This window comes from Leucoraja erinacea, chromosome 5 (assembly GCF_028641065.1).
Source record: "Leucoraja erinacea ecotype New England chromosome 5, Leri_hhj_1, whole genome shotgun sequence".
In the NCBI taxonomy this organism is placed as follows: Eukaryota; Metazoa; Chordata; class Chondrichthyes; order Rajiformes; family Rajidae; genus Leucoraja; species Leucoraja erinaceus.
Genome location: NC_073381.1, coordinates 85,082,809 through 85,105,032, shown reverse-complemented (window position 1 = coordinate 85,105,032; position 22,224 = coordinate 85,082,809). Strand labels below are relative to the sequence as shown.

Genomic DNA, 22,224 nt, shown 5'->3' with positions numbered 1-22,224 from the left:
ATCCCCACACTATCCTACTCACACTAAGGACAATTTACATTTATACTAAGCCAATTAACCTACAAAACCTGTACGTCTTTGGAGTGTGAGAGGAAGCCGAAGATCTTGTTACTCTGACAATGGAGGAGACCGAGGACAGTTATTCTGACAATGGAGGAGACTGAGGACCGAATCTGAAACTTGTCAGATTAGGAATAGGGGAGGTGCAAGGAGACTTGGGTGTGCTCGTACATCAGTCACTGAAAGTAAGTATTCACCCACATTTCAAAATTTTGTGGGTTCGCAGTTTAATTGGCTTATGTAAATTTTTAAAAAAGTGTAAGCAATAGCATCTGGAGACACAAAGTGCTGGAGTAACTCAGTGTGTCAGGCAGCATTCCTGAACATGGATAGGGTTTCAAGTTGGGACTCTTCTTCACACTGGCTCGTGACACAAAACGTCACCTACCCATGTTGCCAGGGTGCTGCCGGACCCACTGAGTTACTCGAAACTTTATGTTTTTTTTGTAAACCAGCATCCGTAGTTCCTTGTTTCTTCATTAGCATCTGGAGGTTGTTGATGGGCAAATGGGAAGAATATAATTAGATTGGTGTGGGATTAATAGAAATAGGTGCTTGCACGTTAGTGTGGACTTGTTCGAAAGGCCTTTTTCTGTTTAGTATACTCTTGGATAGGGTGCTCAAGAAATTACACATTAAAAGTGGTCTACAAGCAGTACCCTCAACTGCTACTTTTTGATACTTCTGTTAGTACTAAGTAAGATTGCGGTTGTTGCTCCTCTCGCAACATATGCAAATAAATAGTCAGCAAAACCATCCATGATAACCAATTAACGGCGACATGGTGGATCAGCAGTCGAATTGCTGCTTTACAGCATCAGAGACCCGGGTTCGATCCCGATTGCAGGTGATGTCTGTATGGCGTCTGCACGTTTTCCCCGTGATCTGCGTAGGTTTTCACCGGGATCTCTGGTTTCTTCCCACACTCCAAAGATGTACAGGTTTGTAGGTTAATTGGCTTGGTATAAATTGTAAATAGTCCCTAGTATGTGATATAGTGCAAGTGTGAGGGGATTGCTCGTCGGGGTGGACTTGAAGGGCTAAAGGGCCTGTTTCCGTGCTGTATTTCTAAATTAAACTGAACTAAAATTTGAATTAAGCAAAACTTCCACAAATTTGTTCAGAAATAAAGTCAGAAATTTTAATGATATTGTGTAACCACACTATTTCCACATACTTTTGATGCTCTTGTTTTTCTGGTATATACAATACAGTGTGGAAACAGGCCCTTTGGCCCACCGAGTCTGCGCCGATCAGTGACAACCATGTACACTGGCACTATCCTACACGCTCGGGACAAATTACAATTTACAGAAGCCAATAAACCTAAGGAAACCTGAGCACCCAGAGAAAACCCAGGGAAACATAGAAACATAGAAATTAGGTGCAGGAGTAGGCCATTCGGCCCTTCGAGCCTGCACCGCCATTCAATATGATCATGGCTGATCATCCAACTCAGTATCCTGTACCTGCCTTCTCTCCATACCCCTGATCCCTTTAGCCACAAGGGCCCCATGTAACTCCCTCTTAAATATAGCCAATGAACTGGCCTCAACTACCTTCTGTGGCAAAGAATTCCAGGAGTTCACCACTCTCTGTGTGAAAAATGTTTTTCTCATCTCGGTCCTAAAAGATTTCCCCCTTATCCTTAAACTGTGACCCCTTGTTCTGGACTTCCCCAACATCGGGAACAATCTTCCTGCATCTAGCCTGTCCAACCCCTTAAGAATTTTGTAAGTTTCTATAAGATCCCCCCTCAGTCTTCTAAATTCTAGCGAGTACAAGCCGAGTCTATCCAGTCTTTCTTCATATGAAAGTCCTGGCATCCCAGGAATCAGTCTGGTGAACCTTCTCTGTACTCCCTCTATGGCAAGAATGTCTTTCCTCAGATTAGGAGACCAAAACTGCAGTAGAACCTCCCTGCTGTTATACTCAAATCCTTTTGCTATGAATGCTAACATACCATTCGTTTTCTTCATTGCCTGCTGCACCTGCATGCCTACTTTCAATGACTGGTGTACCATGACACCCAGGTCTTGTTGCATCTCCCCTTTTCCTAATCGGCCACCATTCAGATAATAGTCTCCTTTCCTGTTTTTGCCACCAAAGTGGATACCCTCACATTTATCCACATTATACTGCATCTGCCATGCATTTGCAACTCACCCAGCGTATCTAAGTCACCTTGCAGCCTCCTAGCATCCTCCCCACAGCTAACACTGCCCCCCACCTTCGTGTCATCCGCAAACTTGGAGATGTTGCATTCAATTCCCAATTCATTAATATATATTGTAAATAGCTGGGGTCCCAGCACTGTGGTACCCCACTAGTCACTGCTGCCATTCTGAAAAGGACCTGTTTACTCCTATTCTTTGCATCCTGTCTGCCAGCCAGTTCTCTATCCATATCAATACTGAACCCCCAATACCGTGTGCTTTAAGTTTGCATACTAATCTCTTATGTAGGACCTTGTCGAAAGCATTCTGAAAGTCCAGATATAACACATCCACTGGTTCTCCCTTATCCACTTACATCCTCAAAAAATTCTATAAGATTCGTCAGACATGATTTACTTTTCATAAATCCATGCTGACTTTGTCCAATGATTTCACCACTTTCCAAATGTGCTGCTATCCCATCTTTAATAACTAGCATTTTCCCCACAGCATGTTAGACTAACTGGTCTGTAATTCCCCGTTTTCTCTCTCCCTCCCTTTTTAAAAAGTGGGGTTACATTAGCCACCCTCCAATCCTCAGGAACTACTCCAGAATGTAAAGAGTTTTGAAAAAATATCACTAATGCATCCACTATTTCTGGGGCTACTTCCTTAAGTACTCTGGGATGCAGCCTAACACCACTTCCCGGCTAACGTGGGTTTCACTCAGTTCCTCCATCTCATTTGACCCCCGGTCCCCTGCTATTTCCAGCAGATTATTTATGTCTTCCTTAGTGAAGACAGAACCTAAGTAGTTATTCAATTGGTCTGCCATGTCCTTGTTCCCCATGATCAATTCACCTGTTTCTGACTGCAGGGGAACTACATTTGTTTTAACTAATCTTTTTCTCTTCACATATCTATAAAAACTTTTGCAGTCAGTTTTTATGTTCCCTGCCTTTCCCTTTCCCTTTCATAATCTATTTTCCCTTTCATAATTAAGCCCTTTGTCTTCCTCTGCTGGACTCTGAATTTCTCCCAGTCATCTGGTAGGCTGCTTTTTCTGGCTAATTTGAATGCTTCATCTATTGTTTTGATACTATTCCTGATTTCCCTTGTTATCCACGGATGCACTACCTTCCCTGATTTATTCTTTTGCCAAACTGGGATGAACAATTGTTGTAGTTCATCCATGCAGTCTTTAAATGCCTTCCATTGCATATCCGCCGTCAACCTTTTAAGAATCAATTGCCAGTCTATCTTGGCCAATTCACGTCTCATACCATTAAAAAGTTACCTTTCTTTAAGTTCAGGACCCTTGTTTCTGAATTAACAATGTCACTTCCATCCTAATGAAGAACTCACCCATATTATGATCACTCTTGCCCAAGGGGCCATGCACAAAAAGACTACTAACTAACCCTTCCTCATTACTCAATACCCAGTCTAGAATAGCCTGCTCTCTCGTTGGTTCCTCTACATGTTGGTTTAGAAAACTATCCCACATACATTTCAAGAAATCCTCTTCCTCAGCACCCCTGCCAATTTGATTCACCCAATCTATATGTAGATTGAAGTCACCCATTATAACTGTTTTACCTTTGTTGCACGCATTTCTAATTTCCTGTTTGATGCCATCCCTAACTCCACTACTACTGTTCGGTGGCCTGTACACAACTCCCACTAGCGTTTTCTGCCCCTTAGTGTTTTGCAGCTCTACCCATATCGATTCCACATCCTCCAAGCTAATGTCCTTCCTTTCTATTGCGTTAATCTCCTCTCTAACCAGCAACGCTACCCCACCTCCTTTTCCATTCTGTCTATCCCTCCTGAATATTGAATATCCCTGGATGTTCAGCTCCCAGCCTTGGTCACCCTGGAGCCATGTCTCCGTGATCCCAACTATATCATATTCATTAATAACTATCTGCACATTCAACTCATCCACCTTATTACGAATTCTCCTTGCATTGAGACACAAAGCCTTCAGGCTTGTTTTTACAACACTCTTACCCCTTACATAATTATGTTGAAAAGTGGCCCTTTTTGATTTTTGCCCTGGATTTATCTGCCTGCCACTTTTACTTTTCACCTTGCTACCTATTGCTTCTACCCTCATTTTACACCCCTCTGTCTCTCTGCTCATGCACCCATCCCCCTTCCACATTAGTTTAAATCCTCCCCGACAGCATTAGCAAACACTCCCCCAAGGACATTGGTTCCATTCCAGCCCAGGTGCAGACCGCCCTGTTTGTACTGGTCCCACCTCCCCCAGAACTGGTTCCAATGTCCTAGAAATATGAATCCCTCCCCCTTGCACCATTTTTCAAGCCACGTATTCATCTGCAATATCCTCCTATTTCTACTCTGACTAGCACGTGGCACTGGTAGTAATCCAGAGATCCTACTTTGAGGTCCTACTTTTAAGTTTATCTCCTAGCTCCCTAAATTCACCACGACAACTGGCTGTTCATCCTCCCCTTCCAGAATGTTCTGCAGCCGTTCAGTGACATCCCTGACCTTTGCACCAGGGAGGCAACATACCATCCTGGAGTCTCGTTTGCTGCCGCAGAAAAGCCTATCTATTCCCCTTACAATTGTAATCTGCCTTCCTGTTCTTGCTACCAAAGTGGGTAACCTCACATTTATCCACATTATACTGCATCTGCCATGCATCTGCCCACTCACCCAACCTATCCAAGTCACCATGCAGCCTCATCGCATCCTCATCGCAGCTCACACTGCCACCCAGCTTTGTGTCATCCGCAAACTTGGAGATGTCACATTTAATAATAATAATAATAATAAATTTTATTTATGGGCGTCTTTCAAGAGTCTCAAGGACACCTTACAAAAATTTAGCAGGTAGAGGAAAAACATGTAAGGAGAATGTAATAAATAGTAGAGACGTGACTAGTACACAAAGTAAATACAGAATTCAATACAAAACACAGTATGAGACAATTAATGCACAGATGAAAAGGGACGGCACGTGGGGCTAAGGATAAGCAGAGGTGAAGAGATGGGTCTTGAGGTGGGACTGGAAGATGGTGAGGGACAAGGAATTGCGGATGTTGGGGGAGGGAGTTCCAGAGCCTGGGAGCTGCCCTGGAGAAGGTTCTGTCCCCAAAACTGCGGAGGTTGGACTTGTGGATGGAGAGGAGTCCAGCTGATGTGGATCTGAGGGTCCGTGAGGGTTGGTAGGGGGAAAGGAGGTCAGTGAGATATGGGGGGGGGCAGATGGTGGAGGGCTTTGTAGGTGAGGATCAGGATTTTGTAGGTGATCCGGTGGGAGATGGGAAGCCAGTGAAGTTGTTTGAGGACTGGAATGATGTGATGCCAGGATTTGGTATAGGTGATGAGTCGGGCGGCTGCGTTCTGGACCAGTTGGAGTCGGTTGATGTAGGTGGAGCTGATGCCAAGGAGAAGTGAGTTGCAATAGTCCAGTCAGGAGGAGATAAAGGCACGAATGAGTCTTTCAGCAGCGGGCGGTGTGAGAGAGGGTCTGAGTTTGGCGATGTTGCGGATATGAAAGAAGGAGGTTTTAATGACATGGCGGATGTGAGGCTCAAGGGAGAGGGTGGAATCAAAGATCACGCCAAGGTTGCGGGCCTGGGGAGATGGGGAGACGGTGGTGCCGTCGATGGTGAGAGTGGGGCTATTGAGTGTGGCTTTGGAGCCTATTAGGAGGAATTCTGTCTTATCGCTGTTGAGTTTGAGGAAATTATGTTGCATCCAGGTTTTTATAACTGACAAACAGGAATTGATATGGGAGAGGGGGGGCTTGTGGGGGAATTTGGTGCCAAGGTAGATCTGGGTGTCATCAGCAAAACAGTGGAAGTCCAGATTGAAGTGGCGGAGTATCTGACCAAGGGTGGATGGAGTATCTGACCAAGGGGGATACATTTAATTCCCTCGTCTAAATCGTTAATATATATTGTAAATGACTGGGGTCCCAGCGCCGAGCCTTGCGGCACCCCACTAGTCACTGCCTGCCATTCTGAAAATAACCCGTTAATTCCTACTCTTTGCTTCCTGTCTGCCAACTCGTTCTCTATCCATGTCAATACCCTACCCCCAATATCTTGCGCTCTAATTTTGCACTCTAATCTCTTGTGTGGGACCTTGTCAAAGGCTTTTTGAAAGTCCAGATACACACTCGTCTTGCTGGCAGAAGCACATTATCAATCATTTTATCATATGTTGAGGTGGTGGATTAAATTAAATAATTGACTGTCAAGGGAGTTTGACCGTGAAATAATAATATTTTGTTATTTAAAATGTAGGTTTACATTTGTGTAATGTAGGTGTGTTTACATTTAAGTTGAAAAGAAGGAAATGGAATTTGTAATTTTTAGACTGCTTTTTAAGAAAAATAAAATAGATGTTTAAAAATTATATTGCCGGAATAATGTTTGACCATCATGACGCTCCTTATAATGGATTGTGGTTTATTTGTGCTAAACATAGATTTCAGAATTTGAATATTCCATCCCTCGAGTCAGAAATTGAAACAACAATTGAACGGATCCTTCGACACTACGCTAACGAGTTAATGTTCATTAAAAAGGTAAGAATTTATGTGCACACTGTGATATTACATTTCAGTTTATCTATTTATAAATGTACACTTAAGAAATAGGAAAAAATCTCTTGCACTTTAGTGGAATCTTTTGTGGCACTGTAATCCTCAATTCCACTGTCCTGTTTGCCTACGGTTTCTTCGACTGCCACAATGAGACCCAATGTAAAAGGGAAAAATAATATTTCTATGGAATAAATGTAGAATTTTTGAAAGTCAGGGAGACTGATTTCTCATTGTTTCTAATTCTTAATATGCAATGTTCCTTTCTCACAATGTTTCTTTAAAATGTCTCGCTAACTGTGTATCTTATCGCCTGCTCTGTCTTAATCTAACTTTGTCAAAACATAAAGTGCTGGTCAGGCAGCATCTGTGGATGCTTTGGACATTTGCTATTTCGGGTCAGGACCCTTCTTCAGCCAGATTGACATAGGGGGAAGAAAGCGGGAAAAGAGAGGTTGGATATGGGATAAAGCCTGGTAAGAGATACAGTAGGTGGATACAGGTGAGAATGTGGTGACTGACAGATTGGTGGATTAAGTGACAAAGGTTAGAGCTGAGAAGGAGACAAAAGGGTGTCAGATAAGGAGAAAAGAGGATGAGGGAAATGTAAAGCTAGAGGGAGGGATATGGGTTGAGGGACGGGGGGTGGAAAAGAGGGCCAATAAAAGGGAAGTAGGGGATTCGGGGTTGAGAGGTGAGTGTGGAATGGAGGGTACTGGTGGGGTGGAATTAACCTGTGCATACTGGGGTTGGTGGAGGGGTGGGAAGTGAGGTGGTAGAGGAATGGTATAATTTGAAAGAGTCAACGCTTGGTCCCATTGATATGAAGTAGGCCACATTGGGAGCACCTGACCCGCCTTAACCTATCTGCACCAGAACACAAAGTGTTGAATGTAAAGGAGACCACATCAGGAGCTGTGAATGCAGTTGATGCGATTTGACGAGGACCATGTGAACCTCTGCTTACCCTGGAAGGGTCTCATCTTCACCATTTGATGCTGCTGGTGTGAGATCCTTTGCATCAGCAGAACCAGAGGTAGATCAGACAATTGTTTTGCCAAACACGTGCTCTGTCTGCCAAGGCCTGCTGAATCTCCCGGTCACTAAACATTTAACTCTTCCCATTTGCATACCAACCTATCAGTCCTGGGCCACTTCCATTACCAGAGTGTAGCCACATACAAACTGAAGGAACAGCACCATCTGGAAGCGTGCATCTGATCAGAATAAACTCCAATTTGAAGTACTAAGTTCTTTCCTGTGCCTCCCCCCCCCCCCCCCCCCCCCCCCCCCCCCCCCCCCCCCCCCCCCCCCCCCATCCCCCACCCTCCATTTATCACCTCTGCCCCTATTGTTCCCATATTTGGTCCAGTATTATCCTTTCCCCAATACTCCAGAATCTGCAGCCTTTTGTTTCTCTACTTATCACCTTCCAGCCTCTGTTCCTATTTTCATCCTACCCCCCCCCCCCCCCCCCCCCCCCCCAATCTGGTTCCTACCTGCAAATCTACCACCCCTCACCTGTATCCACCTATTGCGTGTTAGTTCTTGCCCCACTTCTCTCCCCTACCTTTTTGGGCTGGCTAATTCCCATCTTTCATCGCAGCTGAAAGTATCAAATTGCAGGAGAGGTACTAAACAAGTACTTTGCATCCGTTTTCACCAAGGAGAAGGACATGGAGGACAGTGAGATCAGTGTAGAGAATACTAATATGCAAGGGCAGTTTGAGATTAAGAAAGAGGAGGTGTTGAGGTTCTTGGCAGATTGTGGGAGCATTACCACTGTTTACTAGACATTGGCGAGGTCCCCGATGACTGGATAGTAGCTAATGTTGTTCCTTTAATTAAGAAGGGAAGTAGCGAGAACCAGAGAATTATAGACCGGTGAGCCTCAAACTAACTTGATCGAGTTTTTGTGGAGATGGTGAAGGTGATCGATGAGGGTAGGGCAATGGGTGCTATCTAGATAGATATTAGTGCAGTGTTTGATAAGATCCACCATGGTAGTCTAATATAGAACATTAAGATGCATGGAATTAACAATGATTTGGCTGTATGTATTCAGAGCTGGTTTACTGATAGAAGACAGCTGTGGTGGTAGGACAATGTTCAGGCTGGAGGTCTGTGACCAGTAGAGTTCTGCCAGGATGTTTAAGAAGGAACTGCAGATACTGGAAAATCGAAGGTAGACAAAAATGCTGGAGAAACTCAGCGGGTGCAGCAGCATCTATAGAGCGAAGGAAATAGGCAATGTTTCAGGCCAAAACCCTTTTTCAGACTGATGGGGGGGCGGGAAGAAGGAAAGGAAGAGGAGGAGCCAGAGGGCTGAGGGAGAGCTGAGAAGGGGAGGAGACAGTAAGAACTACCTGAAATTAGAGAAGTCAATGTTCATACCACTGGGGTACAAACTGCCCAAGCGAAACTGCTCCTCCAATTTCTGGTGGTTCTCACTCTGGCCATGGAGGAGGCCAAAAACAAAAAGGTCGGATTCGGAATGGGAGGGGGAGTTGAAATGCTGAGCCACCGGGAGAACTTTCGCTCCATAGAGTTCTGCCAGGATCTGTTCTGGGACATAGACGGGTTGGTCAGTGAGTTTGCAGATGACACCAAGATTACTGTGGCCACGGACTGTGAGGAAGGCTGTCGAGGTATACAGATTAGCGATACAAATAGGCAGAGAAATGGAAAATGGAGTTTATTCTGAGCAAGGGTGAGGTTTTGTACTTTGGAGGGTGAAATGTAAGGGGAAACTATACAATTAATGGCATGACCTTTAACAGCATTGTTGTGGAGGGATCTTGGGATCCAAGTCCTTAATTCCCTGAAAGAGGTAACATAAATAAATTGATAAAGAAGGCATATGGTATGTTTGCTTTCATAGGTTGGGGCGTTGAGTATAAGAATCGGTAAATTGTGAAGCAGCTTTATCGACTTTGGTTCGGCCACATTTGGAGTATTGTGTGCATTTCTAGTCGCTCCATCACAGGAAGGATGTGAAGGCCTTGGAAAGGGTGGAGTGGAGGTTGACCAGAATGATCCCTGATTAGGAAGTATTAGCTACAGGTAGAGTTTGGACAAACTGGGATTGTTTTCTCTGGACCGCGAGAGATTACGGGAAAATTATGGGAGGCATAGATATGGTTGACAGTCAGAACTTCGCTCCCAGGATGGAAAAATCAAATACTAGAGGACACAGTTTTAAGGTGAGAGGGACAAAGTTTAAAGGAGACGTGTGGAGCAAGTATTTTATACAGAGGGTGATGAGTGCCTGGAATGCATTACTCGTGTTGGTGGTTGAGGGCAGATACAATAGTAGCATTTAAGAGACTTTTGGATAGGCATATTGATATGTAGGGAATGGAGGAAGATGGATTATGTGATGGTGATTTTTGGCATCGTGTTTGGCATCCTGTTCATCATATTGGACTGAAGATCTTTTTCTTGTGCTGTGCTCTTCTATGTTCTATGATCTATGTTGGGTTATAACCCAAAACAATGAATGGGTATTTTCCTCCGTGCTTGTGTCTGATCCGTAGAGTACCAGACAGCAGCTCTCTTTATTTTGTTCAGATTCTAACATCTGCAGTCTCAAGTGATTCCCTGACCTGCTCGTATATTTCCATTTTTTGGGGGTTAATATTCACTATTTACACCACAGGCGCTTTTGTTTTCTCTCCGACAAGTCCTATTTTCCTTGGACCATGACCATACCAATAAAAATAGGGCATTATTTGCTGGTGTATTCTGTGGATCATTTGTTTCTAAAACTTCTAAAACCTAGCCCCTTTAAACATCTCTATCCTTCTAAAGATCCACAAACAGTACTGCTGTTGCTAATCTCAACCTTCCAAATTCTATGTTCCATAGAACTAATTTGACTATGATTTTTCTCCTTGTGATCTTTCCTTCCTTAATCTGTGACCCTTTCACAACTTCTATCTTTTTATGTACACATTTCTAAAGGTCGTAATCCTTTCCATTTCAATAATGAATGCCTAATCCTCTGCACTCCCATCTCTGATCAGAACAAACGAATGAGCCATTTGGCTCTTCCTCAAATGAAGTCTAACCAGCATTTCAGCCCTCATTCACATAATTTATTTCCTGTGTAGGTAAATGAGTTCTCATCATAGCATGTTTTCTTATAACTTTCTCCAAGTTAAAGCCTGCATTATAGGATCCTCTATTTAGTGAGATTTGCGGAACACTATCTATTTAAATTTCATTAAGCTATCTCCCTCGTTTCCTTTTCCTGTGCATTGATGGTCATGCTAGTGATGTTTGCTGCTGTTGGTATCAACTGAGGAAACTGATTAGACTATTAATTTAATACACTGTTTTCACTGTTCACGGTGTAGATTCCTGTTGCAATGAAGGCAAACATATAATTTGCCTTGCTAATTGCTTGCTGAATCTGCATGTATGCTTTCATTGTATGGTGCACAACAACACAAATCAATTTCTACATCAACATTTCTCTTATCTAACTAAGACACTACCTTTTTAATTTTCCTGCTATGGAGCATCTGCCTTGACTTTACTTGCTCACTCATCTTGTTTAGATTAGTTATTTGCATTCTCTCTGCTACAGTTCCATTGAGTTTCACATAGTCAGCAAATTAAGTAATATATTAATTCTATTTATCCAAATTGTTAATATATAATGTGAATAATTGGGTCTCAATCCCAAGACTACAGTACACATTATTTACAACCAGACACCCAAATGCTTTGGATTCTGTGTGCCAACCAGTTTTTATTCCATGACAGTATATTACCCCTCAATTCTATATACATTCATTTTGCATACTCACCTCTCATGCGGCACTTCATTAAAAGGCGCCTGAAAATGTACATATGTCAAAGGGATGAATTGTTGGCAGTTGGGATAGACAGCTTGATATAATGTATTAATTCTTAGAGACTTGAAGTTAGAAATTTGAAAATGTAGATTTGGCATATTGGCATTATAGGTGTCATTAAAATACCTGATAAGCTTGGAAATTGAAAAATAATGTGTCTTGCAAGAAGTGAGCTTGGAATGAGCTGTGGCGAACAAGATCAAAACTGGAGTAAGTGGGGAACACATTGGAATTATTTGTAGTTGATAGATTTGAAACTTGATCCAAAAAAAACATTGCTTATTTATAAGTTTGCCTTCACCCATATCCTAAAATAAGTTCAGTATATAGGTTTCATTACATCCTTAGTCATAGGGACATATAACATGCAAAGAAGCCCTTTGGCCTAACTCATCAAGACCAACAGAGATGCCCCATCTAAGCTTGTTCCATTTGCATGCACCTGGACCATACTGAATACCTCAAAACCTTTCCTAGCCATGTACCTGATCAAATGTTTTTTAAATATTTTTTTTAATTGCCTCAACTCTTTCATCTGATAGCTTGTTCAATATACCCACTGCTCTGTGTGTGTGAAAAAGTTGCCCTTCAGGTTCCAATTAAATCTCTCACCTTAAATCTCTCCCTCTAGTTCTTGATTCCTGCACCCTGTAAAAAAAGACAGCGTATTCACCCTATCTATTCACCTCGGGATTTTATACACCCCTATAAGATCACTATCCAAGGAATAAAGTACTAGCCTGCCATTGAGCTCCAAGGAATAAATTACTCGAGTCCTGGCAATGTCCAGGTAGATCTTCTCTGCACTCTTTCCAGCTTAATGGCATCTTTCCTAGAGTAGGGTGACCAAAACTGAACACAATATTCAGAGCTACCTCAGCAAAGTATAGTGCAACTGTAACATAACATCCCAACTTCTATGTTTAAGAAGGGACTGCCGATGATGGTTTAAACCGAAGATGGCCCAACCTTCTATACTGAATTCCCTGTGAGCCGAAAGCATTCTTCACCACTAAATCTACCTACAACACTTTCATGGAATTATGTACTTGTACTGTGTAGGAAGGAACCACAGATGCTGGTTTACACTGAAGATAAACACAAAATGCTGGAGTCATTCAGCTAGTCAGGCAGCATCTCTGGAGAAAGGGAATAGGTGACAAAACATCCATCATTTTGTGTCTATGTACTTGTATTATTTGATTCCTTTTTTTAACAACATTTCCCATGAGCCTGTTGTTCACTGTGAAGGTCCTGCCCTGATTTGACTTCACAAAATGTAACACCTCGCACTTACCCGAGTTAAACTCCATTTGCCATTCTTCGGCCCACTTGCCCAGCTAATCAAGATCCCACTATAATTCTTACTAAGTTGTTTGGAAAGTTATATCCAGCAACAAAAAGGCAGTCAGTTTTCCGAATGCTGTTGGGCATCATTGGAAACAATGATCAGAAAAAGATGAATATGCTCATTGAATTGGGGAACACATTGGAATAATTTGTAGTTGATAGATTTGAAACGTGATCCAAAAAACCATTGCGCTAGTATAGGTGTTGTGGGCTGAAGGGACTGGTTTCCAGAGGGCTAGTATGGACATTGTGGGTCAAATGGATTCTTGGGCTGGCAGCTCAGTCACTGAGGCCTGGCAGTACAGTCACTCAGACCTGGCAGGCCGGCAGCTGAGAAACTGCCAGAAATTCTGCCCAAAATAGGTGACAGACTCCGTGAGAGAGAAGGGGAGAGGGTGGATTGAATGGATTATTGGGCTGGCAGTTCAGTGAGTCATGGCTGGTGGGCTGGCAGTTCACTTACTCAGGGCTGGTGGGCTGGCAGTGCAGTCACTCACGGCTGGTGGGCTGGCAGTTCAGTCACTAACAGCTGGTGGGCTGGCAGTTCACTTACTCAGGGTTGGTAGGCTGGCAGTGCAGTCACTCACGGCTGGTGTGGTGGAAGTTAATTCAGTCACCCCTCCTCCCTTCAGACCCCCACTCTGCACCTTGCCATTCCCCTTCCCCCCACGCATTCAGTCCATCTCCCCACAACCTCCCCCCATGCACTCTTACTGGCTCTCCCACAGAGCAGCCATTCCTGCCAATTAGGTTTCAATTGTGATGAATAACATGCAGGCATGAAAAGTGGAAAAAGGATTTATTAAAGTTTAAAATGTGAATGACTCTTAACATAACAACAATTTAAATGTTAAAGATGAGAATTATTAAGTTATTTATTGTTGTCTCTTGTTGCTGCTCACTGCATCATTATGTCCCTTTGCTGTTGATTAAAAAAAAGAGACAAATTTAATATAGAGAGATTGTGCGGTCAAATTTTAACAAAGAAAATCTGAGAATTTATCTCAGAAGTCATCATTCAACGAAGCACGCTTTTAATGGCAACATTCTTGGTCGATGTTCCATCCTTCAGGAAAACTTTGACATTTCCCTTCATCTTTCCACGGCTAAGAGCCACATATAGTTGTCCGTGCTGAAATACCGGTTTGTCGAGGTAGATCAACACCTTTTGCATTGTTTGTCCTTGTGCTTTATGGATCGTCATAGCAAAACTTGATTGAATGGGGAATTGGGTCCGCTGAAGGGGAATGTCTTCACCTTCTGTTAAATTGAGTGCTATCCTAGGAATGAGAACAATGTCATCTTTGAAGGCTCCCATCTTGATTCTTCCAATGGTCAGATTATTGTGTAACTCTTCCACAGTCATCCTCGTTTCATTGCATAGCTTTGGCGGTTCCAAGTTTCTCATTAATATGATTGGTGATCCTTTTTTCAACTAGAAATTGTGTGGTGGTAATCCAGAGAGCTCGAGTGAATCGAGGAATTCTGTTAGTAAGCGAGTATCATGAGTTCCGTCAGTGACAGCATTGAAAGAAAAGTACTCCTTAACGATTCCAAGGAAGCATCTGATGCATGATGCGTCTGGTCCTTCTCATGGTATCATTGTGAGGAACCAAGATACAATTGTTGGAGAATAATTCTGCAGGATTGTCAAATGTAGGATAGATTAAATCAATACAATCCTCCAGTGTTTCTGCTGATGGAAGCATGTCTTGTGGGATTTCAATTTCATAGTCTTCATTCTTTAAAATCTAGTCTTCTCCAACTTTCAACAAAAATTGAGAATAGTTGCCTTCTCCCTCTGTCAATCGCATATTTGTGTGCAATTGAAACTTGGTGAAAAGCCTCCACAAGTAGGATTACTTGATGCAGGCATTTTCAACACCAGCATCATTTCCCCTTTTCACCACAGGAAGGAGTTGTCGAAAATCGCCACAACAAACAATCAGAATGCCGCCAAAAGACTTAATGTTGCTGCGGACATCTTGAAGAGTTCTGTCCACCGCTTCAAAGCTTTCTCGCCTAATCATTGGACATTCATCCCAAACAATGAGTTTCACTTGCCTCATGAAATGTGCCGTCTTAGAGTTCTTCTCGATGTTGCAGAATGCATCCTCGGCCACTTGGATGGGTATCTTGAATCAAGAATGTGCAGTTCTTCCACCAGGCATTAATGTAGCTGCTATCCCAGAGGATGTTACAGCAATAGCCATATCACCTTGACCTCGAACTTTGGAGAGGATCAAATTGGTGATAAATGTTTTTCCTGTTCCTCCTGGTGCATCAATGAAAAGCATTGAAGGGAGCTTCCTTTTCAAGGAGTTGCCCACCTGGTCATACATTGCTCTCTGTTCAGCATTCAGCAGAGGCCCATTCTCCTGAACAAACTGCTGTTGTTCAGTTCTATCGTATTGCAATTCCTGCAGCAATTCTGGATTGTCATCATCAAGGTGCATCCTTCCGTTTCTTGGTTGTGGCAAATTAAAGAATTCCATCATTTTGTTGTAATTCTCAATCTTCTGGACTCACTGAAGAATTTGTGCAAAAAATTTTTTTGAGGTGGGGGCTGTCGGCGTGGGGTGGACTATATTATTTGTACTATTTGTTATTTGTTGATCACACACACACCCTCCACCTCACACATACACACACGCAGACACTCACACACACAGACACACACACAGCCACACACTCACACAGACACACACACACACACACACTCACACAAACACACACCCAGACTCACACACACACTCACTCACACACACACACACACACACACACACAAGACTCACACACACAGACTCACTCACACATACACAGACTCACACTCACACATAGACTCACACACAGACTCACACACACACATGCACACACAGACTCACACACATTCACACACACGCAGAAATGCAGACACACACACACACAGACTCTCACACACATACACAGACTTTCACACACTGACAGACTCTCACGCGCACACACACAGCCACACACACACACACAGACTCTCAAACACTGACAGCCTCTCACACACACACACACACACACACACACACACACACACACACAGAAACACACACAGACACACAGACAGACACACACACACACAGACACACACACACACACTCACACACACACACACACTCACACACAGACACATAGATAGACACACACACACACACACACACACACACAGACGCATACACACACACACACACTCACACACACACAGACACACACATACACACACTCACACACACACACACACACCCACACACACACACACACACACACACACACTCACACACACACACACACACACACACACACACACACACACACACACACACACACACACACACACCGACACACACACACACACACACACACACACACACACACACACACACACACACACAGACTCTCACACACACACACACCCACACACAGACACACACTCACACACATACACTCACACCAATACTAAAATGCCAAGTAATTTCAGATCGTGGTAAACATACAGCGTGTAAACCGAATGATTCAAACGTTTAAAGCCTACTGTAGAGGCTGCTGCTGAAGCAAAACCGTGTTTTAAATAACGTCCAACAAACATAGACCGAGTAGTAAGCTCTCTTGAGTTATTCAACGGTGTCTTCACTCTGGGCCTTCTGCACTCAGCGGCGTCTTGCCACGAACCGGAAATGACGCACTCAGCTCCATTTTGCCACTGAGCAGAAGTCACGGAATGAACGCCAATTTTGCAATTAAACACAGTGCTTATCTAATAAAATGTTTATTCACGCTTTTTCCATCCGAAAACTGTTGCAAGCATTCTAGACGCAAGACAAACACTTTTTGCACACTTTTCAACAAAAACATTTTCTGCAAACATTTTTTTTAAACCAAGACAAACTATTTTGCAAACATTTTACAACCAATACATTTTCTGCAAACATTTATTTAAAACCGTCAAACAATTTTGCAACCATTTTACAACCAATACATTGTCTGCAAACATTTTTTTTAAACCAAGACAATTTTGCAAACATTTTACAACCAATACATTTTCTGCAAACATTTTTTTTAAACCAAGCCAAACAATTTTGCAAACGTTTTACAACCAATACATTTTCTGCAAACACACAAACACACAAACACACACACGTTTATTCACGCTTTATCCATCCAAAAACTGTTGCAAGCATTTTTTGAGGCAAGACAAACACTTTTTACAAACATTTTACAACCAATACATTTTCTGCAAACATTTTTTTTAAAGCAAGAAAAACAATTTTGCAAACATTTTACAAACCAATACATTTTCTGTAAACATTTTTTTATAAGCAAGAAAAACAATTTTCCAAACATTTTACGACCAATACATTTTCTGCAGACATTTTTTAAAACCAAGACAAACAATTTTGCAATCGTTTTACAACCAATACATTTTTCTGCAAACATTTTAGAAGCAAGACAAACAATTTTGCAAACATCTTAGAACCAATACATTTTCTGAAAACATTTTAGAAGCAAGACAAACAATTTTGCAAACATTTTACAACCAATATATTTTCTGTAACAATTTTAGAAGCAAGACAAACAATTTTGCAAACATCTTAGAACCAATACATTTTCTGCAACCATTTTAGAAGCAAGACCACCAATTTTGCAAAGTTTTACAACCACATCAAGGGGACTCACCGTTGAGTTGACATGCGTTCAGTGTTATTCACAGTTCAGAGAGACGTGACCCTCTCGCTTCTCCCATCTCGCAGAGACTGGGTGAGGCACGGCACTTCCAGGTTTTATAGCCCCTCCCCCCTGCCACCAGCAGCAGAGAGAGTGGCAACATTTTTTAAAACATTAATAACTCTTTGATTTTTCATCGATGAGAAAAACCCTCTCGTCCAGCGCAGTGGAGGGGGACTCTGAGTAAGGTGGCCAAACAACACACCGTAAGTGGCGGCATTCTTTCTAAAATCACAAAACAGAAAGACAGGAAGTGGTCAAGATCTTAGTTTTAGTAATATAGATTTTCCCCCTCTCACCTGCAACCTCTGTTCTCTGGTTCTTTACTAAAAGTAAATCATAAGTCACAGCCCAGGAAGTTCAGAGCAAGGTCTCATCTCATGCTCCGCTTCTATACAGCCATCATCGAAAGCATCCTCACTTCATCCATCACAGTCTGGTTCGGCAGTCTCGACTCACTCTCCCCCGGAAGAAATTACAGCGCATCATCAACAGAGCATCTAAAATTATTGGCTTACCCCTACCATCCCTTGAATCACTTTACCACAAACGGACATTACACAGAGCCCGCAAGATCGTCTCTGATCCTACTCACCCTGCACACTATGCCTTTCAGCTACTGCCCTCTGGGAGGCGCTACAGGACAATTGCCTCAAAAACAAACCGCTTTAAAAACAGTTTAATTCCCACTGCAATTAACATTTTAAACTCTGTACGGTGAGGAATAAGAATAAGCATGGCCCTTATGTATTATGTAATGCGTCTGTTTGTATGTATATCTATGCTATATGTTTAATGTTTGATGAAATGTTGGAACCTGTACCGAGCTGTACTAATAACAAATTCCACCAGCCTGGCTGTGTGGTCATTAAAATACAATACAATACAATAAACCGAGAACATTTTTTGTGATGTAACAAAAAATGCTGATGAAGAGAAGGTATTAGATGCTGTTGTCGGGGATTTTGAGAATTATAAGGAAGATGAGTCGGTTATAGTTTGGTTGTCCTTGGAGCTCACATACTGGGGAGCATGATGGGAAAATGGCCAAAATAGAATGTAGTTAAAATAACTAATGCTCAAACATTCTGCTGAGAAGCAGGCTTTCTTAATGGTGGTGGGGGGGGAATAGTCCTTTGTAGTTCTGTCTAGATTTTTATCTGTTGCATTCTTACATTACAGCTGCTCTTGGTCACTGTAGATAGACACAAAAAGCTGGAGTAACTCGGCGGGACAGGCAGCAACTCTGGAGAGAAGGAATGGGTGACTCTTCGGGTCAAGACCCTTCTTCAAACTGGTTACAGATCAGGGCAACGAGAGATGTAGACGATGATTTAATAGAGAGTTAGATAGAGCTCTAGGGGCTAGTGGAGTCAAGGGATATGAGGAGAAGGCAGGCACAGGTTATTGATAGGGGACGATCAGCCATGATCACAATGAATGGCGGTGCTGGCTCGAAGGGCCGAATGGCTTCCTCCTGCACCTATGTTTCTATGATATAGATAGATAAAGAACAATTAATGCAAGATATGCAAAAAAGTTGCGATGATAAAGAAAACAGGTCATTGTTAGCTGTTAGTTGGGTGAAAACGAGAAGCTAGTGTGACTTGGGTGGGGGAGGGATAGAGAGAGAGAGGGAATGTCGGGGTTATCTGAAGTTAGAGAAATCAATATTCATATCACTGGGCTGCCCAAGTGAAATATGAGATGCTGTTTCTCCAATTTGCGTTTAGCCTCATTCTGACAATGGAGCAGACCTAGGACAGAAAGCTCTGTGTGGGAATGGGAAGGAGAATTAAAGTGTTTTGCAACCGGGAGATCAGGTAGGTTCAGGCGGGCTGAGCGAAGGTGTTCTGCGACTGCTCAGTCTATGTTTGGTGTCACCGGTGTATAAGAGCACATATCTTGAACAATGGATACAGTAGATGAGGTTGGAGGAGGTGCAAGTGAACCTGTGCCTAACCTGAAAGGACTTTTGGGGGCCCTGGACAGAGTCGAAGGAGGAGGTATAGGGACAGGTGTTGCATCTTCTGCGGTTGCAGGGGAAGGTACCTAAGGAGGGGGCGGTTAGGGTCGGAAGCGATGAGTTATCCAGGGAGTTGAGGTGGGAACAGCCTCTGTGGAAGGCGGAAAGGGGTGGAGATGGGAAAATGTGGCTGGTGGTGGGATACCGTTGGAGGTGGCGGACATTTTGGAGGATTTTGTGTTGTTTGTGACGGCTGATGGGGTGATAGGTAAGGACTAGAGGGACTCTGTCTCTGTTGCGACTAGGGGGAGGGGGAAGCAAGGGCAGAGCTGCAGGGTATCAAGGAGACACGAGTGATGGCCTCTTCTATGATGGGAGAATGGAACCCCAATTCCCTAAAGAATGAGTACACCTCGGAAGTCCAGGTATGGAACACCTCATCCTGGGCGCAGATGCAGCGTAGACGGAGGAATTGGGAGTAGGGGATAGAGTCTTTGCAGGAAACAGGGTGGGAAGAAGTGTAGTCGAGATAGTTGTGGGAGTCAGTGGGTTTGTAATAGACGTCAGTCAATAGTCTATTTCCTGGAGATGGAGACTGTGTGATCAAGAAAGGGGAGGGAGGTGCCAGAGATGGTCCAAGTAAATTTGAGTGCAGGATGGAAATTGGTGGCGAAGTTGATGAAGTCTATGAGTTCTGCATGGGTGCAGGAGGTAGCACAGTCGTCAGTGTAATGGAGAAAGAGTTTGGGGATAGGGCCAGTATACGCCTGGTACTCTTGGTTACTGTGTTTAGCAGGCAAGTTTTCCAAAGGCTAACAAACAACGTCTTTTGCAAGGGGACTCCATTTGGCGAGTAGAATCTGGACATTTATAGTATCTACATGTTAGATATATGGGAGGGAGATTTCTAAACAACAAGAAACATAAGATTAAAGTTAACTCTGGGAAAAGACAAAGCTGAAAGATTACAGAGACATTGATTAATGATGGTTTATTTCAACTCCCCAAGCAACCATTGTGTCATGAGGGTATAAAAATCCTACAGTTACTGTAGCGTATTGTAGCAGCTTGGGCTTGCTCACACTATGTACATCGCTAATAAACCGACTTGTTCGATAAACTCACCACTATGGTCCAAAAGGCCTGTGTTATATTGTTCTATGTTCTAAGTTTGTTGATTTTGCCATTTTGACGTCTTTGCAGCATTATCTTGCCTTTAAAGACAACCCACCTCTTGCAAGAGACATGCCTCCTGTTGCTGGAAAGATACTGTGGTCAAGACAACTCTTCAGACATATATTTGATCCCATTGACTATTTCTATGTAAGTTTGTTAACAAAACTTATTTAACTGTTTGATAACACATCTGGGATCTTGCTTTTGGAATTCTATTTGCATTGTGCTTCAAGATGCCATTTTGCATTGAAAATATCTCCATCCAAATCACAGGATGAGGTATTAGAAATCTTCAGGTCACTGGGATTCTGTAAGCACAACTGGAACAATCATCAGAAGTGACTGCCAGAAATTAGAGCAGACATCTGATGGTTCTAATTTAGATTTTAACAAGCAGATAAATAAAAGGAACTGAAGATGCTGGAGTGCTGAGCAAAGCACAAAGAGCTGAAGTAACCAAGCCTTGAGAAACAAAGCCTGGTAAATGTTATGTGGGTATACATTAGGTGTGGGGGTGGGGGTTGATTGACAGATGGGTGGATAAAGGCAAGATTTGAAAGGAAACAAAAGGGTGTGAGATAAGGAAAGAAGTGGAGTGATATGTAAAGGCGGGTGGGGGGAGTAGGTGGAAGCGGACTGTTGGGAGGTGATGGGGGGTTGGGGAAAGAGGGGCAGAATAGTGGGAGAAATAGATAGTGGGGGGCACAGGAAAGAGCAATGGGGAAGGGGGGGGTTACTTAAAAATTGAGAATTCAATGTTTTTGTGACTGGGTTGTAAGCTACTCAAGCAAAATATGAGTGCTGTTCCTCCAGCTTCAACTGATGATAGAGGAGGTCAAGGACATAAAAGTCGGGAATGGGAAATGAAATTAAAATAGTTGGCAGTCCGTGGTAGATTAAGTGCAACAGCTATTGCATCTCCTGTAGTTGCAGGAGTTGAAAGGAACAGGTTGAGATGGAAGGTATGAGTGAATGAAGTTGTCGAGGCAGATTTGATTAGGGAGCTTAAGCTGAGGGAATACTTTGGCGGCAGTTATGATAATATGATAGAATTCAAATGGCAGTTTGAGAGGGAGAAGCTAAAATCGATTGTATCGGTGTTACAGTTGAGTAAAGGGGCATAGAAACATAGAAACATAGCAAAATAGGTGCAGGAGTAGGCCATTCGGCCCTTCGAGCCAGCACCGCCATTTGATATGATGTGGAGCTGGTTAAAGTTGGTTGGATGGGGACCCCACCACGAATGACGGTGGAGCAAAAATTTACAGGGGTTCCTGAGAGTAATTTGGAAACGGCAGGATCTTTTTATCCTAAAGA

At 43.0% G+C, this 22,224-nt stretch overlaps 1 protein-coding gene across 1 annotated transcript in view; it reads left to right on the top strand.

Moving 5' to 3' along the window:
* LOC129697508 (dynein axonemal heavy chain 8-like) overlaps positions 1-22,224 on the top strand; it is a 641,267-nt gene that overhangs the window by 151,395 nt on the left and 467,648 nt on the right. The window contains 2 exon segments of the mRNA XM_055636144.1: positions 6,687-6,786; positions 20,935-21,054. Coding sequence (XP_055492119.1) covers positions 6,687-6,786; positions 20,935-21,054 — 220 coding nt within the window.